Raw genomic sequence first — 21,462 nt, 5'->3', positions numbered from 1 at the left:
ATTTGACTCTTTCTGCTTCTGGGTTAACTCACTCATTATGATCATTTCTAGTTCAATCTATTTATCTACAAATTTCGGGAATTCCTTGTTTTTAATAGCTGAATAGTATTCCATAGTGTAAATGTGCCACAGTTTCTTTATCCATTCTTCTACTGAGGGACACTTTGGCTGTTTCCATGTTCTGGCTATTATGAATAAGGCCACTATGAGAGAAACACTTAAAGAAATGCTCAACCTCATTAGTCATCAGAGAAGTGCAAATCAAAACGACTCTGAGATTCCATCTTACACCCATCAGAATCAAAAATTCAAAAATTCAAGTGACACCACATGCTGACAAGGATGTGGAGAAAGAGAAACACTCTTTCATTGCTGATGGGAATACAAACTGGTAAAACCACTTTGGAAATCTATCTGGTGTTTTCTCAGAAAACTGGGAATAGGGCTTCCTCAAGACCCAGCTATTCCACTCCTTGGAATATACCCAGAAGATGCTCCAGCACACAACAGGGACATAACAATTTATTTTAATCTGTATTAGTAGTAGCAAAACTCAAGGTAACATGTTTAAGACAAAACATAGATGTGTCATTAACTAGAAACTACTTTCAAGAACAATTTTAAAGTCTGGCAAAAGTTAAAACTATCTCGGGTCTCATCCTTATGTCTGTTCTGATTGGTAACCTCAGTGAGCTAGGAGGACTGGAAACTTATTCAGTTTTATTCCTAACTAAAGTCATTATCCAAGTTATATCTGTTTTTTTTATTTTTATTCTTCCCATTCTTATTCCCGTTAATTCCACAGGCCCAACTTTCTCCTTTGATACACTTTGACTCTTCTTCATCTTAAGTCTTTTCCTGGAATCCAGATAACATGATGTTCTTTTATTTTTAATGTTGGGTTTTATTTATTATTTCTAGTGATGACTATATGTGGCAGCCCTTAGACTCCTTTCCTCTGATAGCCAACAATTCTCCATTCTCATCCACTTTCATTAGTGATGGCAGATTCGCACTTTAGAGGGTTAAAAATTCTTAATAAGAGTAATCGCTCTACTTTCACCTTAGAAGAAAGGGGAAAGGGGCCAAAAAACCTTTCTAATGATGTGGCAGGATAATTTGGCACTCTGCCTTTTTTCTCTTTAAAATATCTCATCCTATAAATAATTTATCATAAAACCTTTGGACTTCAATTACAGAGACTCAGCACTTTGCAAAGACAGCATTACCATATGCAGTATGACTAAAAGCGTACGGCTTTAAATATTGAATGAAAATTGCATCCTTGAATAATCTGAAGTGACTGTAGCATTTTGCCCACAACCTCTCTAATTGAGAGTGGAACCAATGGCATTAGCTGACATATTACTGGCTTCCAATCAGATCTACTAGCCGTACGGTCTATCTTTGGCTTTTTCCTTGGTAAACTAACAATATGTAAGTAGTATAATGTTTCTCCCAGTGTAAGAGTTTGACAAAATGAACATAGAATAAAATAAGTGTTGACTGAAGGTTCTAAACCAGGTACACTAAAATCAACATGCATTTTTTAAATGCATTCTGGAAAGAAATGCAGCTGTGAGCATTTTCAAAGAGGGCTGTTTTCACGATGATTCCACCCAAAGAGAAGGGGCTTTGGAATGCCAAAGATGTGGTTGGCACTCCTACCAACAACTCCCGGTGCTTTTTCTTTACCCTTCCAAAATGGATTGAGTCCACACTGGAGTAAGTCATTTTGCTCCTTTGTTAGAATTAGTTAATAATCATCATTCCTTTCATACATTTATTTTAGTTTTCTCTATTTTCTATAAACATTGATATCATTACAGGATCCTTCACTGGAAAGAGATGATCCAATTTGGTCCTATAGAGTTTTCTAAAAGGAGGAGAATCAGAGACCACTGACTGTGGCTTACAAAGTCTCCATGAGATGCCATGTGAAGGTCATGGAAAGCTGCTTCCTCACAGGACTCTGTGCTGTGCAAGAATGCATTACTAAGAAAAGCTGTATGAGGCACTCCACCTCAGCCCCAGGGAGCGCTCACTCTCAACCTGGATGTGTGCTCTCCTAACCCTGCCTGGACAGCTGCAAAGGGATGAAAAGAGGGCAGTAATAAAAATATCAATTACTCCCAGTTTACCTGGCCAGTAGCAAACAAGCAGGTTTATTCCATCCCTTACAAGCTGTGGCTCTAATTAGTGGCTGAGGAACATTAATGAATTAGATGATGTTCAAGTCCCAGGAGCCACTCACTTTTAAAAGTAGGTCAGGGAAGGAACATATACTGCTAATTTTCATTTGTTAGGATTAAGGTACTAAGCATTATTTAGCTTAGCATTTTGGATTTCATATTTAAGCATATACATCACAACTTTGTTAACTGTCTCCTTTACTGGCACCACTGAACAAAAACACACTGCTGGTGAAAAACATGATAATTAGTGACCTGCATGAAAAAGGGGACTCACCAGATTCATGGTGAGAGTGATTTTAGATTAAACATAAGTAGGTAAAGTTACTGTAATTACATAAAAATATGTATAGAAATCTAAAATACACATAAAAGCTAAGGATTTTTATCTATTTTCCTTCTATATCTTAGTTTTGTGGATAAAAAAAAACACATAGCAATACATTTATATAACTATAATAGTGCTTTTTTTTTTGCCAGCACAATCACACTGCTTTTGCGTATTGATGTGATGTATCCTTTCTTATTAATTAAAATCAAATTAGCAGAGCCACGATTTTCAGAAGCTTAAATTGTGACAATTTCTTACTATCTTTATGTATGCATAACTAGTTAGTGTTGACTTTTGACTCTTTAGGAACACGCCCAATATGATCTCTGTTATGTGTTTCAAAAATGTAAAATAATCAGTTATCATCCATAGGCCACATGTATCACGACCACTAGGTGGCAGCTGGATATTGAACTAGGAACATAAGTTTCCTCAGAACACTTATGAGAGGGGGGAAGAATGTCAGCGGTATTAATGTCATTTTCTATGATAGTAATTGTGCTGAAATTAGTTTGGAGTCACTTAACATTTTCAAGAATAGTGAAAAACATTAACATTTTGTGTAATTATCTTAAGACAAGAATACTGACTTTAAAAAAAAAAAGAGGGTATACGAAGAGAACCATTTTGACTTCATTTTGGCAGTCCATATTACGATCTCCCAGTTCAAGGCAACTCTACCATCAATAGAAAGGTAACAGACTACAAAATCCCTAAGTGCCTGGGCAGAATTGAATTTCTGACTTTGGGTTAGTGGTGACTGTTAAATAATATGTAATTAAAACTTTTTCTCAGACATAATAAATTACATAGATTAACTTTTTTAATTAATAGAGCTAAAAAGTACAAGAAGGTATAAATATATCTATAGGTAAGACTTGCCAATCACAAGTACTTTAAATGGCGTGTGAAAATGTCAGAGCATGTCAACCTCAGCAACACAAATAGCTCCATACATGCAAACTAAATGTCTTTCTGAAGTATACAAAAAGCAACATCAAGCTTGATTCCTCATATGTTATATATGTATTAATATCAACTATGCTTGGATAATGAACCTACTCATAAGATTTTTGGATTTGAATTTTAGAATTATTGGAATAAGTTGCAAAAATAAAAGTCCATAGCAACAAACATTCCACATGTGTTACATCTGTGCCTACTGGCGCCCTCTTATAAAGCAAGTGCTGCACCACAGTCCTTAAAATCGTAATATTGAATGTACACAGCATTAACTTTGTGTGCAGTAACAATATAAAGTTGACTTGAAATTCACTATTCAGATTGGGCCATGTTTTTATTGTAGCCTGGATTCAGTATCTTAAACCTGGAATTATCTCTTTTGCTGTTTGTTTGTTTGAGACATTGTTTTTCTGTGTGGTCTTGGCTGCCTGGAACTCAAAAACAACATCAGAGGGGGAAATTTGCAGAATATAGAAGCCTAGTACGTTAGTATATAGGAATACACGTAAAAGAAGCAGAGATCTAGATAGCTCATGGCGTTGTCTGTAAAAGATATTTTAAATACTTCGCATCCCCATCTTACTTAAACTAGATTACTTCTCTTTTGCTTTCCTATAGAGGAAATTTAGAACAAATTGGTGTACAAAGGAACTTCGAATTTATTTTCAGTAAGTTCTGTGTGTGTGTGTGTGTGTGTGTGTGTGTGTGTGTGTGTGTGTGTGCGTGTGTTTGTGTTTGCACATGCCTGCACACATATGTGTGTGTAGCAAAGAGAGGGGGAGGGGAGAGAAAAAGGAAAGAGAAGAGAGAGATTGAGGCAAGCTATTTGACCCTGGAATGTGGAGCTCATCATTAGCTGGCTAGCTAGAGGGTGGCCTCCAGGTATCTGCCTATCTCTACCTCTGTTTCCCCAGGGTTTCAGATGCACACCTATCCACCCAGCTTTTTGCATGGGTCCTGGGGATCTGAACTCAAGGTTTTCCTGTTTGTGAAGCAAAGCATTACTGACTGAACCACGTTCACCACCCCTGATATTTCTCACTGGTGGAAATAAGACTATGCATTTCAGTAGGTAAGACACACCTCTGCAGGTGTCCTTTACATGAGAAATATCTGGGCACAATTTACATACAGTAAGACGGAAATGGCTTGAGCCTACGACTTTTGAACTCAAGCATCTGTAAGCCTTTGATTCGGGGTCATTTATATTATAAAAACTTAGTCACAAGTGAATAATTGGAAAGCAAAGTGACCAGTGCATTCATGGTCTACATGCCTGAGATCAGCTTCTTATTTGAAAGCTGACTTGGCGAGGTAATCATCTACCATGGAGAAAGGGTCCTTGCTCATTACTACAAAGCTTTAGAGGTGAAAAGTACAAAGTCATCAGAGATAGTATTCATGGTTATGGAAGACTTTTGTTCTATAACATTCTGTGGCTCTTTACCACCTTTACAGTCAGGCCTTCCTCTTGGACAGCCTTCTCATGCTCAATCTTCCCATTGCAGAAACTCAGTTGTATGAATTTCTCCATGCATGTAGATGTGATTTTCCTAAAGCAACAAATAATACTGAAAATAGTTTGAAGTGAAATCATGTTTCTTTAGATGAACTTGCAGAATACTATTTGAATGTAGTTTGTTCCAGCAACAACTTTGTCTCAAATTCCTCCTTTCTGCCAATAGTAGAGCAGTAAAAATCATTTCTACATCACAATGTATGCAAGTAGAGAAAGCTATTCTAATTTTTTTTTTGTGCCAGTGTCTGGTTCCAAAGAAATCACCATTTGATTCTTTTGACTACATGAGAAATACATCTACTCTAGAAAAACTGAGCCCTGACCAGCATCCTGGCAAGAGTCACCCTAGCGAACAGCTTTTATGTATGTGAGCAGACGGTAATAACATTGATTGGTATTCCTTCGTTAGGTGTTTATTTGTTGTTGGTCACATATTGAAGCACATTTGGGGAATAGACTCAGTTATGGAAATCTGAATGATTCTTCTGGTCTGTACCATAGTAAAAAAATTTCTAAGCAATGTGTTTGACTGGAGTTATACTAGGGAAAGTAAGAGTCAATCAACTATTCTGTTCACTAAGAAATTTCATGTTATTAGTTGTTTTTAAAATAGTAACTAGTATTTCGATGCTAAGTATCAATAGGCTTACTGTGCATTAGTAAAATATTAAAACTAGTGTGTATTGATGCCACCATTCTGTGTACTAGAAACGTATTGGCCACTTTGAGGAATCTCACTAGATTTTATGTAAATAATATAGATGAGAAAAACTAAAAGCCACAATTCTGGTAGTTATGTCTGAGATTACACTAGTAGTAAATGACATACTTTTTAAATGCTTAAAATATGAAATTCCTCTAAACTTTAATCAATGTATCTAACTGTAACTATTCTGTTGGTTCATGAAGCTTACTTTAAACATCAGAACAGTAGGCCTTTTCAGTTATATAATTTTATAAAACACTTAAATAAGATTTCACTGTTAAGCATATTAATGCTTAGTTCATGGTGACTGAATACTTTAGTCTCTTATGATGGAATATAATACCCTGGACTTTATTAATGAACTAGCCTGATGTAATGTTGAGAATTAAAGGGTTATCACTTTTACCATTTAATTTAGTTTAGCATATAGTAATTCACATTGGTTTATGGTCCATAACAAAACTCTTAAATAATGGTTATTTCTTCCCAGTTCTTCATAGTGACTTTCTGTGATAGTGGAGTGTTATCACTATGTTTGGGAAAACAGAAAAAAAAGGCCATGTGTCCTGTAGGCACCAGGGTAGCATACATCCATGAATTCTTACCATGTGCCCAATTCTTCATCAGCTAACTTTGATTTTGAACACTATCCAATTCCGTAAAATTAAATAATATACAACAGCTAATACTGAAATACATAAGACAGAGTCACATTATGAGTTTATTTTGCATACACAGATAACCCAATACAGTGACCTAGAAGTATTAAATGCAAATGTGAACTATCTATTAATATAAACCTGACTGATACAACAACATATCTGTAACATCATTGTCTGATGCTGAAAAATCCAAATTGCATTTAAAAATTCTCTTCCTCAAAGGACACCTATAAATTGTTGTTTATATAGTTTATTTTCTATATTTGTATAGCTAATGCATCTAGAAAGACACTAGTTACGTTTTTTTCTGTTTAATTAAATTGAATATTTTAGAAATAATGTCTTCGTTATATACAGAAGTATATACATTTTTATGAAATCATACTCAGGGCTAAAAGTTGATTTGTAAAGATCAGGTTGGTTTTCCATTCTCAGAAAGCCAACACTTCCACAGAAAAAGAATTTTGTCTCCACTAGTCATCCTTGTGCAGGGGCCATGCTAAGCTTCTCTGAATTATTCCAATTTTAGTGTATGTGCTACTGAAGTGAACACTTGTCTCCACTAGTCTATGACTAGAAGAGGAAAATACTAGAATATATTTAATACAATTTATCCTTTAATAATAAAATAATAAAACAATAAAAATACGACCAGTTTTATTTAGTTAAGTATATTTTCTTGCAATGTTGTACATATTTTATATTTTTCTTTCCTTTTTTTTCTTTTTTCCTCCTTTATTAATTTATTCTTGTTACATCTCAATGGTTATCCCATCCCTTGTATCCTCCCATTCTTCCCTCCCTCCCATTTTCCCCTTATTCCCCTCCCCTATGACTGTTCCTGAGGAGGATTACCTCCCCCTGTATATGAACATATTTTATATTTTAATTACTGCTATTCCACCCAATTTTCATAATACAACTTTATATTAACTATTTAACAAGTAGTCATGGAAGATATGTCTATTTGTCTACCCATTGCAAACAATCAGCAATGATTATCAAAACTAGGCCTTCTAAATTTTTTCTGACCTTTGATAAAATGTCTCTGTTGCTGAAAGTGATGTCTAAATGACAGCTGCAGGGCACTGTGATTATTTGATCTGCTTTTAAAATGGCCTCAACAAATAAGCTTCCTTGGGCCACTTTTTTCTTCCAGCGTACCTACATAAACACTGTGTCTGCATTGAGCCACACTGATGCTCAAATCTATGGTACCATCTCTCAAGTTCTCTGAAGAAGCTGTGTGGAGTTCCTGAACAGAAGGCAAGGAGTAAGTCCAACAATCATGAACAGATCTCGAATCTCTTCATTGAGTGACAGCGTGTGGCCTAGTATATGAAGTGTTTCATGATGGTGCCAATCCCTCCAACTTGAAAGATGGTTTCATTACTTCATCTACCATACAGAATCATTACAGTATCTGGTTACAAAAGTAGCTTGGGTGGTGAGTCATCAATGACTAGTTTTTTAAGTTTTGGTCATGTCTTTCAAAAGACACAGAGAAGCACAGGGGTTAAGTAATTAATGGCTTCTGCCCACCTCTCTTGTTTCTTCTTGTCATCTGTTTCCTTGAGGTTCTAGGTCTTAGGTCAGTCCTCGGTTCCTCGGTGTGACAAAGATCCTCCCAGCTGCTGTCTTGGACTCTATGCTCCCCACACTCAGACACAGAGGAGTCATCCCAGCTTCACACTAAGGAAGGCTTCCTTGTGATTTGTGTTTTCTTTCATAGTGTTTCCTCAGATGGGAGTTTGGTGGATCATCATTGTGTTATTGTTTACACTGTTTAGTGAAGAATAATAAATTCTAGTAGTTCAGTAACTGTTGAATGATCGTTCCTAGATTAGAATGTAAACTCATGAACAATTGTTTATATCATTTTGGTGCTTAAATAAGAATGCCTCCATAGATTCCTAGGTTTGAATACTTAGTTGCCAGGAAACTGAAATGATTATAAGAATTAGGAGATGTGGCTTTATTGCAGGAAGCAGGTCTTTGGGAATGGGCCTTGAGGTTTCGAAAAATTATGGGAGTCCCAGGTGATATCTCTCCCTCCCCACCCCCCCTCTCTCTGTCTCTCTCCCCCTCCCTCCATCTCCCCCTCTCTCTCCTGCTTCCTTCCTCTCCTCTCCCTCTGTGTGTGTGTTTGTATGTTTATCTGTCTGCCTGTCTGCTGACTCTCTCTCTCTCTCCTCTCTCTCTCTCCTCTCTCTCTCTCTCTCTCTCTCTCTCTCTCTCTCTCTCTCTCTCTCTCTCTCTCCCCTCTCTCTCCTCTCTCTCTTGTGTGTGTGCTTGTGTGTGTGTGCCTGTCTGCTTCTCTTTCTCTCTCTCTCCCTCCTCTCTCTCCTCCCCCTCCTGTGTGGTGTGTCTGTCTGTCTGTCCATCTGCCTGCCTGCCTGCCCACCTTGCCTGCTATGCTCCCTGTGATAATGGACTAAACTTCTGAACTTGTTAAGAGTTGCTTTGGTCATGGTGTCTCAGCAATAGGGCAATGACTAAGCCAATCCCAAATAGTGATAAAAGTTTTGGAGGCAATTATTATGCTGAATTTAATTTTTGAGAAGTCACAAAGTTGGGAAGATATGATGTAGGGGTGGTGCAGAGAAAAAAATGCAGAAGGGTAGATATGATTCTAAATCATTGCACACATGTATAAACATCACAAAAATATATTTTAAAAATAGGTTTCTCTTATAAGAAATTCAGATATCCAGGTATGAAACTTTAAAGGTACTAAAACCTAAATAGATTTCTTGAATAGAAACCTACATACATTTGACATAGTTTTTTTTTACAGGTAGTAAATCATGATTGAGTTTTGATGTACAAGGAATGCCCGTATCAGCTGCAAAGGAGTTTGTTTTATTTATATAGGCATATAGAAACTGTAATGAGAAGGCATATGATAGCCAATTTATATAGGGCATTTAGAAACTTAATCATACAGGCAGTTATTTCTATCTTAGCTTACAATTAAATGTCATTTACTGGCATAATTTGTAATGTTTGGTGTGATTTTTTTTTAGAGTCTTCTGGGTTTTTTTTCCTTCATCCTATTGGACTCTGGAATACAACAGATGCATAGATTTCTGATCTTTAAATACAAATAAGATGGGTATTTGTCATAATTTTATTACTTGAGAGCTTATAGTCCTGCAAGTAAAAGTCAACATCCAAGAAAGAGATCAACACAAACTTTTCTGATAACCAATAAGTACCAACTCATGTTTCCAGTTTAGCAGCAGAGTGGAAAAGATGTAATTCTGAAGACGTATCCAGATTCCATACCTAGGATGTCTCTGGACTTATGTGGTCAGTGGAACTCAGGCCACCAGGGGGAGAATGTATTTTTACTTCTTACAATGTTTGAACCAAAGTTGCTCTTTAGATGATGCCATCTCCATAGGTAGGTTGATTATGGATTATCAGAAACCATTCACTCTGGCTCACATTTACACATAGTGTTTTTACTCTCCTTTTTAAAGAGAAGACATACTGGGAAACAAAATTAGATGTTCCACCCCGCAAGTCAGCATTCTTTTCTTTAGTCTACTCTGCATAACTATGCCTCTATTTCCCTGGAGCGTATTCAAGGCCTTTACACAAAAGCAAGGCTCACCATCTATGCCATGTGCCCTTGTTTGCAGTTACCTTGGCTCTTCCCTACATGTGTACGTTGACTTCTGACCCTGGAGCATCCTCCCTCTCCACGCATGGCCTATGGATTGCTGAGGCCATGGCAGATAACCAGTTCCACAGAAGCAAAAAGATCCATAGCACCGTGTGTGAGGGATATAAGTGACGCCACATAGACTACAAGCTGAGTTACCAAAATACAGCCTTCAGAAATGAACTCTGAAGGCAGAATCTCTACAGGTATAGAAAAAAAATGCTGTTCTAAAGTGCCCTCAGTTACAAGCACTGACATATATTCAGTGGCTACCATGCATGGGTTTTTTTTAAAGCATGGGGCAATCAAATCTGTTGATTCTCAGCTCATTAAGCTGCTGTGTAAATTTAAATGTTTTCCAGTACTGCAAGATTTTCAAACTACACAACCTCAGTTGTCTGAAGGAGGGGACTGCAAATGAAAATATTCAAACTGTAGTAATAAAATACTTGGCCTTTAATCATTTCCAATAAAATATATCTGAAATCTTCCCCTCTCCCACCCACAGTCATACACAAACACACCAATGTTTAAATATTTTATAATGGCCAATGAAGGTGTTTACATTGATGTTTATTAATGGAACTCACTTTTGAATTTCTTTTTTTTTAACAAGTTGTGAATCCATATTAGCCTCAAATCAGTTCCATTTCGTGGCTCAGTTCCCTTCCTGATGGCTAATGGCTAATGTCCGTCCGGGACCATAAACAGACCTGCCTCTGGCACATTGGGAATGATTTGTTCTTGGCTTAAGTAATCATAGTTTATAAAGTTGTCTCTCTCTTCTTCATCCCCTACTAAGATGGACAAAGGCATTCCCAGAGGCAAGAATTTGTCTTCCTCTTTCTGTTCTCCCTCCTCCAGCGCTGCCTCTTCCAACACATCCTCTTCTTGGTCCTCTTCCCCTTCCTCCCCATTGTCATTCTCTTCAACCTCCTCCTGATCCACATCTTCCTCCATCTCTCTGTCGTCGTCGTCCTCCTCCTCCTCGCTCTCCTCTTTTTCATCACAAACCTCTTCACACTCATCATTTTTCTCCTCTTCCTCTACCAGTCCTGGAGGGAGAGACTGGTTTTGCTGCACTTGAGCAGGACTAAAGGTTAGAGATGTATCCTGCATGAAGCCATACAGATCTTCCGGCAACTGCGGGTCTTCTTCGACGCCGCTGTGGGGCGCATCATTGGTCGTGGAGCCTCCCAGGGAGATGCCACCAGCCTGGGCTTGCTGTTCCCGCAAATCTGCTTGCTGGCGCTCCAACTTTTCTTGCTGCCTCATGTCTTCATAGACCTGGTTCATGATGAACTGGGTGGTGTTCCGTGGTGCTCTCATCCCAGGAGCCCGCCACCCACACAGGTTGACAGGGCGCAGCAGCTTGCTCATATCTATTGGCGGGTTCCTCCGGAAGGAGCGACGAGGTTGGCGGCGCAAGCCACGACCCCTGCGGCCCCATCGTTTCTTTCTAACCGGGGGTCTCTCCCATCCGGGATTCCAGTGCCCGCTCCAGCAGGAGCAGCAACAAAGACAGAGCGGGTGTAGACCGTATGCCCGGATCATCTGCACTGGACACAGAGGACTCTGGAATGTTATGAGAGGTGGGCGCCAGGGCCCTCCATATCGCTCCCAGTTGGAGTACAGGGTCCAATAGGGCCGACTGGGTGGATGGAACCAAGGGTCAGGGATGCGCTGCTGCTTGGGTTGTTTCCTGGGAGCCTCATACTCAGCTTTGGGGCCATCACGGTACCGCTGCTTGGACATCGGTGCACCCCTCTGCCTTCGATGGTAAGAGGACCAGTTGCGCAATGGGATTGAAGATGCCCAACCGCCGCCGCTGCCCAGATTAAGGGGATCCTCCCTTTCATTGACCGTCTGGGTCATGGTTCAGGGATCTCCACCAAGTCTCAGAGGCAGCGTCCTAGGAGCGTCACTTTGGCCAGATCCGATGGTCAATCGGAAGAGCCTCCTCAGCTGGAGTCCCTAGTGCCACGTGCTTTTGGCTGTGACCACGCCTTCACTCTTCGCGAGGATCCCCCTCTTTCTTCTCCACTTGCTCGCTCTTCCTTCAGAATCACTGTCTTTCGCACCTGGGTTGTCTTGCCCAGGTGGATTGGGTGGGGTAAGGATGGTGGGGGAGGAAGGTGTTGGTGGGCGATGAAATGTGAGAGCCGCTCCCGGGTCCCACACACACCCGCCTCAGCTGAGGCGAGGGTTGGGAACCGGAGAGGCAGGGGTCTGTGTGTTATCTTGCTCCTCCCTCTCAACCCAGGTGCTTCACCGTCGCCGTCCTGGCCGGACTGAGTGGGTGCTCGCAGTGGCAGCCTTTAAATACTGCCTGGGGCCCCCTCGCGTGCCCACTGCGTCCTTGGTTGCCCAGGACGACAGCCAATCAGGGTGGACAAGGTGCTCTCTGTGAGGAGGGCGGGGGGTGTTCCTGCAGGAACTAGATATCCCATGAACATTCTCAGGGTGCCTTGTGACGCAGGATTGGAGGCAGAGAGAAAAGTGTAGGGCTACCTTGGCATCGCTTAGGGGAGGAGGTATTTGAAATTTCTATCTTAAGAACGTTGGAAGGCAGGCCACCTTCTTAATGAGAGTGGAGCCATGTAAGCAGCTGTAATAAAGGAAATCGGGCCCCTGTTTCTTCCCCACTCTTAAGTTCAAACGTTGTACTCATCATACATGAAACATGAGCGTAGACATTTATTGTGTGTGCATCCCAAGGATGTGATGCCTCTTCAAGAGATGGTCACCAGGTTTTCCCAGATTCAGGAAAGGAAGGGGTTTTTAATGCAAGGTCTTGGGGTCTGGTAGACTGTACAACCAGTCTTTAAACCAAACTTGACTGACGGTAAAAGAGACAGCATCACTCTACTATCAGCTCATCTTTCGCAGATCCCGTGCGATAAGTAATGGAATAAGCATGAGGAAGCACCTTATTCCTTCCAGTGACCAATAGATGTGTCTGTTCAAACATTATTGTGGAGAATGGCATGGACTTGATTCTGAGAATAGGAACATTCTGATTCTCTTTGCTACAAGGCTTGCAGCTGGGACCTTTTAAGTGTCGTTGTAAAACAGTGTTTGACACAGGTAAAAAACTATGGATGAGATTTGTGTTTCCCTATTCTTAGGAACCCTGGGGTTTTTCACTCATATTGCAATCATGGTTCTGTTGTATTTGGCATGTATTTCCCAGAGTTGGAAAGGGGACCGTAATAATAATAATAATAATAGTAATAATAGTAATAATAATAATAATGATAAAACACTGGTACTCCTAAGTATTCAATATCTTAATCATTTTCTTTTGTTTTAATTTATTCAGTTTACATCCTGATTGTAGCCTCCTTCCTCATCTCTTCCAGGTCCCACCCTCCCTCCCTCTTCCCCCTAACCTTGCTCTCCTAGTCCTCAGAAAGCAGGAGTCCTCCTCCCCTACCATCTGACCCCCAGCCTATCAAGTCTCATCAGGGCTGCCTGTATTCTCTTCATGTATGGCCCAGCAAGCAGACAACAGAGCCCATGACAGAGACAGCCCTTGTTCCCTATATTAGGGTACACACAAGGAGACTGACTTGTCTATGGACTACATGTGAGCAAGGGGCCTAGGTCCTTTCCACGCATTGTCCTCGGTTGGTGCATCAGTCTCTGCAGCCTTCCTCCTCCCTCCCTACCCATTGTTGGTTCCATTGGTCTCCTTCTGGAGCTCCTGACCTCTGACCTCTCCAGGTCCTTCATTCCCCAAGACACTCTGTGCTAGGCATCTGACATTTGGCTGCGAGTCTCAGCATCTGCTTCGATCCCGTGCGGGGTGGACTCTTTCAGAGGACATCTGCTGTGATAGGTTCCCTTCCTGTTCCCTCTCTTCAACTGTGTCTAGTGTCTGTCTATTCTATTTGCCCTTCTGAATGAGAATTAAGCACCCTCTCTAGAATCTTCCTTGTTATTTATCTTCTTTAGTTCTGTGGATTGTAGTGTGGTTATCCTGTATTATATACATGGCTAATACCCTCTTATGAGTGAGTATATATCATGCATGTTTTTCTGGAACTGGGTTACCTCACTCAGAATGATCTTTTCTAGTCATTATTTTCATACTGACTTCTCACATATGTTTCACATGTGCAAAAACACCTTGGCCCCACCTCTTATGCAACAATAGGCACCCCCACCCCCAGTCCCCTCTTTTCTTTTTTTTTAAAACATTAAGGAAGATTCCCAGGCTTGATAATGAATGGGGTGGGGGGGGGCGGAATGCAGAATTATTACTATTACATTGCTGTGGTGAACAGAATTATGGAAAGTAGAGCACCACTCACTGTGAGCATCAGTCAAGTGAATGCCAGAGGAGCAACGCGTGCAAAAGCCCTGATGCCTACTAAGGTCCAATGTAAACTGTTTGAAAATTGAGACCAGAATAAGTGTTCTTGAGTCAAGACTCCAGTGGCATTGAGAATGTAAACCCCACAGGCTTCATCCAATCCCACTTGCTCAACGGCTTACTTAAGGCAGCCCACTTGACTTAAAAATACAAAGTGATGACTCTTTCCGTCTCCCAGACCCTCTTCTAGAGGCATGCTCATAAACTCATCAGGCACTGGTAACCATTAACTCATAATGGCGCTGTGCCAGCCCAAGATCTATTTCTTTAAAGGACTCACTATGGGCTTTAAAAGTTATATCAATAAATAGCCTATATTATCGTGAAATTCCCCCAGTTCTAAGTTTAAAAAGAAATGTACCATTTTACAAATAATTTACTAGCATAAGGTTCTTTTTGGTTCATTGATGTGACTTCAGTCAAATAGTATTAGCATATATTTACTAATTGTCTGGTCTACTAAAATGTTTTGAGTCAGTAATATTTGCCCTCTTCTTGAAAAAGCAACACATTGTAATTCAGGTTTAAATTTTTTCTTTTTCTAAAAAAATTATTATATTATATTATTTATTTATTTTTTATTTTTGAGACAGGGTTTCTCTGTGTCACCCTCCATTGCTATCCTGGAACTCGCTCTGTAGACTATGATGGCCTTGGACTCAGAGCTCTGCTCACCTCTGACCCCCAAGTGCTGAAGTTAAAGCTCTGTGCTACCATCATGTGGCTTATTACTTTTATTTTTAATATGTAGCTGTGTGAGTACATGAACCATGTGAACAGCTGACTGCAGGAGTCAGAGGAAGGTTCTGGATCATCTGTTGCTAGAATGACAGTTTGCTGTGAGCCACCTCATGTAGGTGGTAAGCAATGGACTACAGTCGTCTGGAAGAAGAGAAGGACTCTTACCCTCTGAACCAGCTAGCCCCCTGGGTTTTCAGATTTTTTTCTAAATTGGGATTGTAGTATAAGCTTTTAAATATCTGGGTAGAGCAATACAGCTATGACTTAAGGCTATATAAGCTTTTAAGTATACTGGCAGAACAATGCAGCTATGGATTAAGGGAATTTACTGTCACAGTCAGCATTACAGTCGAGAGTGTGATGGGAAATTTTTTAAAAAGACATTTGCACTTGAGAGCAAATGAAATGCTCTACAAATGCTAACAAATGAAATGCTCTAAAACAAGATACTTTTATGATGGCCGTATATATTGTTTTAGTTTTCTGTCTTTGCATAGCCAAAGTATCAAATTATGACGAACAAGGTTGCTTCAAGCAGCATGGATTTATATGTCAACTCCTAATTGCTAGGATCCTAGGAACAGCACAGCCCTTCCCTTCACTATAGACTTTTTTTTTATTAATTTATTCTTATTACATCTCAATGGTTATCCCATCCCTTGTATCCTCCCAGTCCTTCCTCCCTCCCCTTTTCCCCTTACTCCCCTCCAGTATGACTGTGACTGAGGGGGACCTCCTCCCCCTGTATATGTTCATAGGGTATCTATTAACAATCTGTGAGGAAAGGCCTGTGTTAGATTGTCACCTGAGGACCCAGTCACAAAATCACTCATGTTACCAAAGAATTCACTTTCATGTGACTGTGACTGAGAGTGCTGCCATTTTCCTGTTAACTGGAGGTTACTGCCATAACTCAAAGGCCATCTGCACAACTCAAGACAAGGGAACCAATGTTAGTTACTTGTCATGGAGCCCTGCCTGCCTGTCTGCCTGCTTGCCATCATAATGGCCGTAGCATTTGTAGAAGCAAAGTGGTTTTGTTTGCTAAGTATATTAAATTTGTTTTTGAGGAAGTGTATTAAGTAAAACCAGCACAGTATATTTTATCAATTCACTGGTATTTATTTGGACAGTTTTAATAACACTGCTGACATTGTGAAATTCTATCAGACCTTATGCAGTGACATAGGTTGGTATGCTTTATGTTAGATTTTTTTTTCCATTGAAAACACATATCTCTGTGTTAGAATCCTAACACTTGGTGGCAGTAGTAGATCACCAAAACTGTCAGCACCAGTCTTTATTGAGAATAAATAGAGATTCAAATGCTTCTTTTAGAATATATATACATTCTAAGTTACAATAAAATTATATCATTTTCCTTTTCTCCCTCCAAATCTTTGCATGGACCTACCCTCCAACTCCCACTCCATCACTCCCCTCAAGTGGATTGTCTTTTTAATTCATTATTATTGTTCCATATGCACAAGTATATACATACAACCTGCTGAGCACAGTGTGTGTGTGTGTGTGTGTGTGTGTGTGTGTGTGTGTGTGTGTGTGGTTTTAGGACTGAAATGGTATGTTGCATTTGATAACCAATTAAGAGGCTCAACCCTGGGAAAGGCTGATTGATTCTCTCTCTGCCTTCAGTAGTTGGCTGTAGTTCTCTGTCTAGGGGGTGAGGCCCCCTACAAAGTTCTCCCCCTTTTACATTATCATGTCTCCTGCTACTGACATTGTTCTGGTCTCTAATCCATAGCCACTTCACAGTAGGCTTCCTGGTCTTTACACCCCTACTTCTGTGATGTTCCCAGAACCATAGATGCAAGAGCTATGATAAACATGTATTCACCGGGTCTGAACTCCCCACTCTCCGTTCATTTCTGCATAGTATGCAGTTGTGGTTTTCTCTGATGGCCTCCAGTTGCTATAAAGAAAAGTTTCTTTGGTGAAGGGTGGCAGCTACACTGACCTGTGAGTGTAAGTCTAGATAGGGGTGTGAGATGGAGAAGGTAGCAAGGAATTACACTGCCCTAGCAAAGTGATGGTGGTCGTTTCTCTTCTAGGCCCCCATCTTAGTTAGAGTTTCTATTGCTGTGATGAAAAGCCGTGATCAAAAGCAGGTTGGGGAGGAATGGGCTTATTTGGCTGACTCTTCTACATCTGAGTCCATCATTAGAGGACTAAGGACAGGAACTCAAGCAGGGCAGGATGCTGGTGCAGGAGGTGATTCCGAGGCCGTGGAGGAGTGATGCTCACTGGCTCGCTCTCAAGGCTTACACAGCTTGGCTTTTTTTTATAGAACCCAGAACCATAAGCCACGGATGGCACACTTCACAATAGGCTATGCTTTCCTGCATCAATCAATAATTAAGAAAATGCCTTACAAGAAAAAAAAAAAAAAAAGAAAAGAAAAGAAAAGAAAAAGGAAAGAAAATGCCTCACAGGCTTCCCTACAGCCCAGTCTTACAAAAGCATTTTCTTAACTTGAAGTTTCCTTCTTCTCAGATGACTCTAGCTAGTGTCGAGTTAACATAAAACCAGGCAGGACAACAGACCCCTTTGTCAACTTGTGTATAGGAAATTTTAATCTAGCCACATGGCTGCTCTGGCCAAGGATCACATCCAAAGACCTAGGTCTGATTGATCAGGCCGGAATACAGCCATGCTCTTAGGACACACCTTTAGTCATCCTGGCTGGAATTTAGTACACACCTTTAGTCCTAAACAATGATGTTTACTGAGAGACTTACTAAGTCTCTCAATAATCAGACAGTGCAGTAGAGTTCAGGAGTACTTTCAGTTTTGGTAAATCCAGTACAGTTTAATTGAGTGCAGTTTTCATACAGTTAAGTTCCTGGAGTACAGAGGCAGATTTTCCAAGCAAAGTAATTCAGTAAGACTCCAAGAGAAGCCATTTTGAATCAGGGTGCTTGGAGAGGTGTTTGAGCCACCACAACTCAAGTTGAACCAGCCATCCAGAGTTCAGGAAGAACTTGAAAGGATGAGTTTATTCAGCAGTAAGTCTCAGAGGCTGAAAACATTCTAACCCTAGGTTAGCTGATTGAGGCTGAAAGCTGAATCCTTCAGGGTCTGGGCTTGCAGAAGTTTGCTTTATACAGAAGCTAGAAGCTTCCAAGTCTAGGCCTAGCGATAGTTAGATAGAAACACTCTGGGCTCAACCCAAGCCATGTGTTAGTAAAGCTTGGGTACAGCTCTCAGCTCATCCCACACATGACACACAAGTACATGGCTCTTTTTTCCTTTTTTAAAATTTAAATAATTTATTCAGATTATGTCTGAATTGTTATCCTCTTACTTGTAGCTTCCCTTTCCCCCCTCCCTCCCTCTTTCACCCTATTCTCCTCCCCTAGGTCTGTGACAGAAGGGCTTTTAAGCCATCACCTTTCACTTCTTATTCATTTCCAAGATCTTATGTTTATATCAATATTACATTATAAACATTAAAAATTAAAAATCCCTATGGTCTTTAAAAGTTCAAACACACCAGGTATGGTAGTGTACAGCTTTAATCCCAGCACTTGGGAGGCAGAGGCAGGCAGGTTTCTGTGTGTTCCAGGCCAGCCTGATCTACGAAGCAAGTCCAGGACAGCCAAGGCTACATAGAGAAACCTTGTCTCAAAAAAAAAATAAATAAATAAAACAAAAGTTCAAACATTTAAATATTCAGTCTCTTTTAAAATCCAATATTTCTCAACTGTAGGCTCCTTTCATAATCAAAAATTAATTAATTACATTGTTACTTCAGGAAAGAAGAACCAGGGAACAGTCACCATCTGGATGAAGCAAAATCAATCTCTCTTCTAAGGCACAGGAATCATTGAAGAAGAGAAAGCAGAGAGAATGTAAGAGCCTAAGGAACTAATAACTATAAGGAAACATCTTCTGGACATAGCATGGTACTTGCACATATGAATTCACAGTGTTTCGAGTAACATGTTCAGTACTTGTGCAAACCCTTGCTAGACCAAATCCCAGCATGAGGAGAAGAGTTGAACAAACAGTCCTACCCTGAGCAGTAGAGCTATTGGCAATCATCAGCTAACGAAGAAGGTTAGGCAATATGCTTTGAGAGTGCAACCCCTTAAATCGCCCCCTATTTAGGGGCAAACCATACATCCAACAAAATTTAAGCATCATAAATTGATCTCAAAGGACACAAAGTTACGTCGATAGGGAAGGGCTTGTGGTGAATAGGGAAAGACTATCCAGGAGGGAGGGAAAGTGGATATAATAACATGATAAAGCTCTCAAGGAACTAATGGAAGTATATTTTAATAGCTGAGATGCAAGTGATTATGAAGGGGACATGGGAAAAATGAGGATGGGGTGGCTTGAATTGTGAAGGAGGAGGGAGGAAAATACAGAAGATAAGGGAAGGAAAAGGGATATGTAATTCTAAGGGTGTTTGAAAAAGACATAAAGAATCATAATTTTATACGTACCTAAAATTCCTAAAATTACACACACATACACACACATGCCAGTTGGAATGATAGTGCTCTTCCCAAGAGCCATAGACTAAAAAAAAAAGCCCGGTACCAGGCATAAGAAACCTTTGAGTTGTTGGTCAGGGGAGACCAAGAGACTCCCAAAACATGATAAGCTATTGCTGTTGACTTTGGTTACCTCCCAACGTTCAATGTAGACACTGAAGACAGTCCATAGTTCTGACATAGGCTTCAGAGGATTCATGCTGGATTTGACCCACCAATCTCCTCCCTGAGAACTAATTTCATAGTACTGGAAGGTGCTATGTAAGCTGAAAGGCAAGAAAGCAATAGTCCTACCCAGCTGTGGCACTTGTGAACCACAGTAACCAGCACGTCAAATATTCTTTTTTTTTTTTTTTTTTGTTTGTTTGTTTGTTTTTCAAGACAAGGTTTCTCTGTGTTAGCTTTGGCTGTCCTGAACTCACTTTGTAGACCAGGCTGGCCTCGAACTCACAGCGATCCGCCCACCTCTGCCTCCCAAGTGCTGGAATTAAAGGCATGCGCCACCACGCCCGGCTATGTCAAATATTCTTAAAAATGCAACATTGTATTTATAACTTGACAGTAACCAACATCTATCTAATTGGACATAAAGTCCACTTAACAGAAGGGAAATAATGCCAGATACTGGAAACTAGACAAATAACAAGGATTAGTGAGGTCAGGGCCTTAGAGAAGATCCTACCATCACCACTTTTCTAAATCAGCGTAATTCCTAACTGCACTTTAAATACAGTTAAATATAATTCTCACTCCCCATCAAAGATTATTTTTACAGCAGAAAACCTCTAGAGCAAGTAACAAGTTTTAACATGTGCAAAATGCAATGAACCATTGACTCACGGGTACCCAGCCTGAATTGATACACATACAAGGCAACCTTTACACATGAGTGTCAAGGAACATTGAAGAAGATATTTTGAAAAGATCGTAAGAGTCATAGGCTTGGGAAGTATGTCATAAGATTATACCTCCTTCATATAGCAGGGAAGGTCTACACATGAAAGCTCAGCAGTATGGCTGCCTAAACAAGACCTCAATCATTTTTGCACTTTTTGACATCCCAACACATATAGGGAATAGTCCCACCCCTAGATAAAGACCTATAGAGAGTTAACTGCTGAGGGAAGTTGAATCAGCCTTTTTCCAAGGATAATCTTCCTCATTGTGTTATTTAATACCAAGTAGTCAGCCCTAGAAATATATAAATACAAGTAACACTAAAGGGACTTAGCAGGTTGTGTGTGTGTGTGTGTGTGTGTGTGTGTGTGTGTGTGTGTGTGTATGTATTCATACGTATAAATTTAATGGAAAAGAGAGTATGTATTTGTGAGAGAGTGAGATAGCTTGTGAAAATTATTTATTCCTTTTCCTGGAAATTTAGGAAGATCCATAGCTACTTAACAAATTAGTGATATTTGCCTTTTCCCTTCTATGAACCATTAACTCATTTTAAATTATGAAGAAAAACTTCATTTTATTATAAGGACAAAGAAAGTGTTTCTATTTCTAGTAAGACATGGATGTTTGTCGTGCATTTATAACAGTGTTATATCCACAGTATCACTCACTATCACCTTTGGAAATTTCCATTAATTCTGCAACAACTCAAAAATTTCAGAAAATTAATAAAGCAGAAATAAAACCAGAAAGAAACATGTGCTCAGTGTAGGAACTCAACAAAGGAATTTGGAAGCAGCAACCATGGAGGACTGTTATTTGTTGACTTCTGCTCATCAAGTTTCGCTATATAGCTTATGTCCACATGCCTTGAAACAGTGCT

General features: G+C 40.0%; 2 protein-coding genes across 2 annotated transcripts in view; one reads left to right on the top strand and one right to left on the bottom strand.

The window, feature by feature from the left end:
* LOC311604348 (uncharacterized protein) overlaps nucleotides 1–21,462 on the top strand; it is a 349,080-nt gene that overhangs the window by 256,743 nt on the left and 70,875 nt on the right. The gene's annotated exons all lie outside the window — the stretch shown is intronic.
* CCER1 (coiled-coil glutamate rich protein 1) lies at nucleotides 10,502–12,370 on the bottom strand. Its single transcript, XM_084794116.1, has one exon. It carries the CDS (start codon nucleotides 11,916–11,918, stop codon nucleotides 10,728–10,730), a length of 1,191 nt encoding a protein of 396 aa, XP_084650242.1. The 5' UTR covers nucleotides 11,919–12,370; the 3' UTR covers nucleotides 10,502–10,727.

Source organism: Acomys minous (genome assembly GCF_964271855.1).
Source record: "Acomys minous genome assembly, chromosome: 9".
NCBI lineage: Eukaryota > Metazoa > Chordata > Mammalia > Rodentia > Muridae > Acomys > Acomys minous.
Note: the sequence above shows the minus strand (reverse complement) of the source record. Positions and strands in the feature narration are given on the sequence as shown.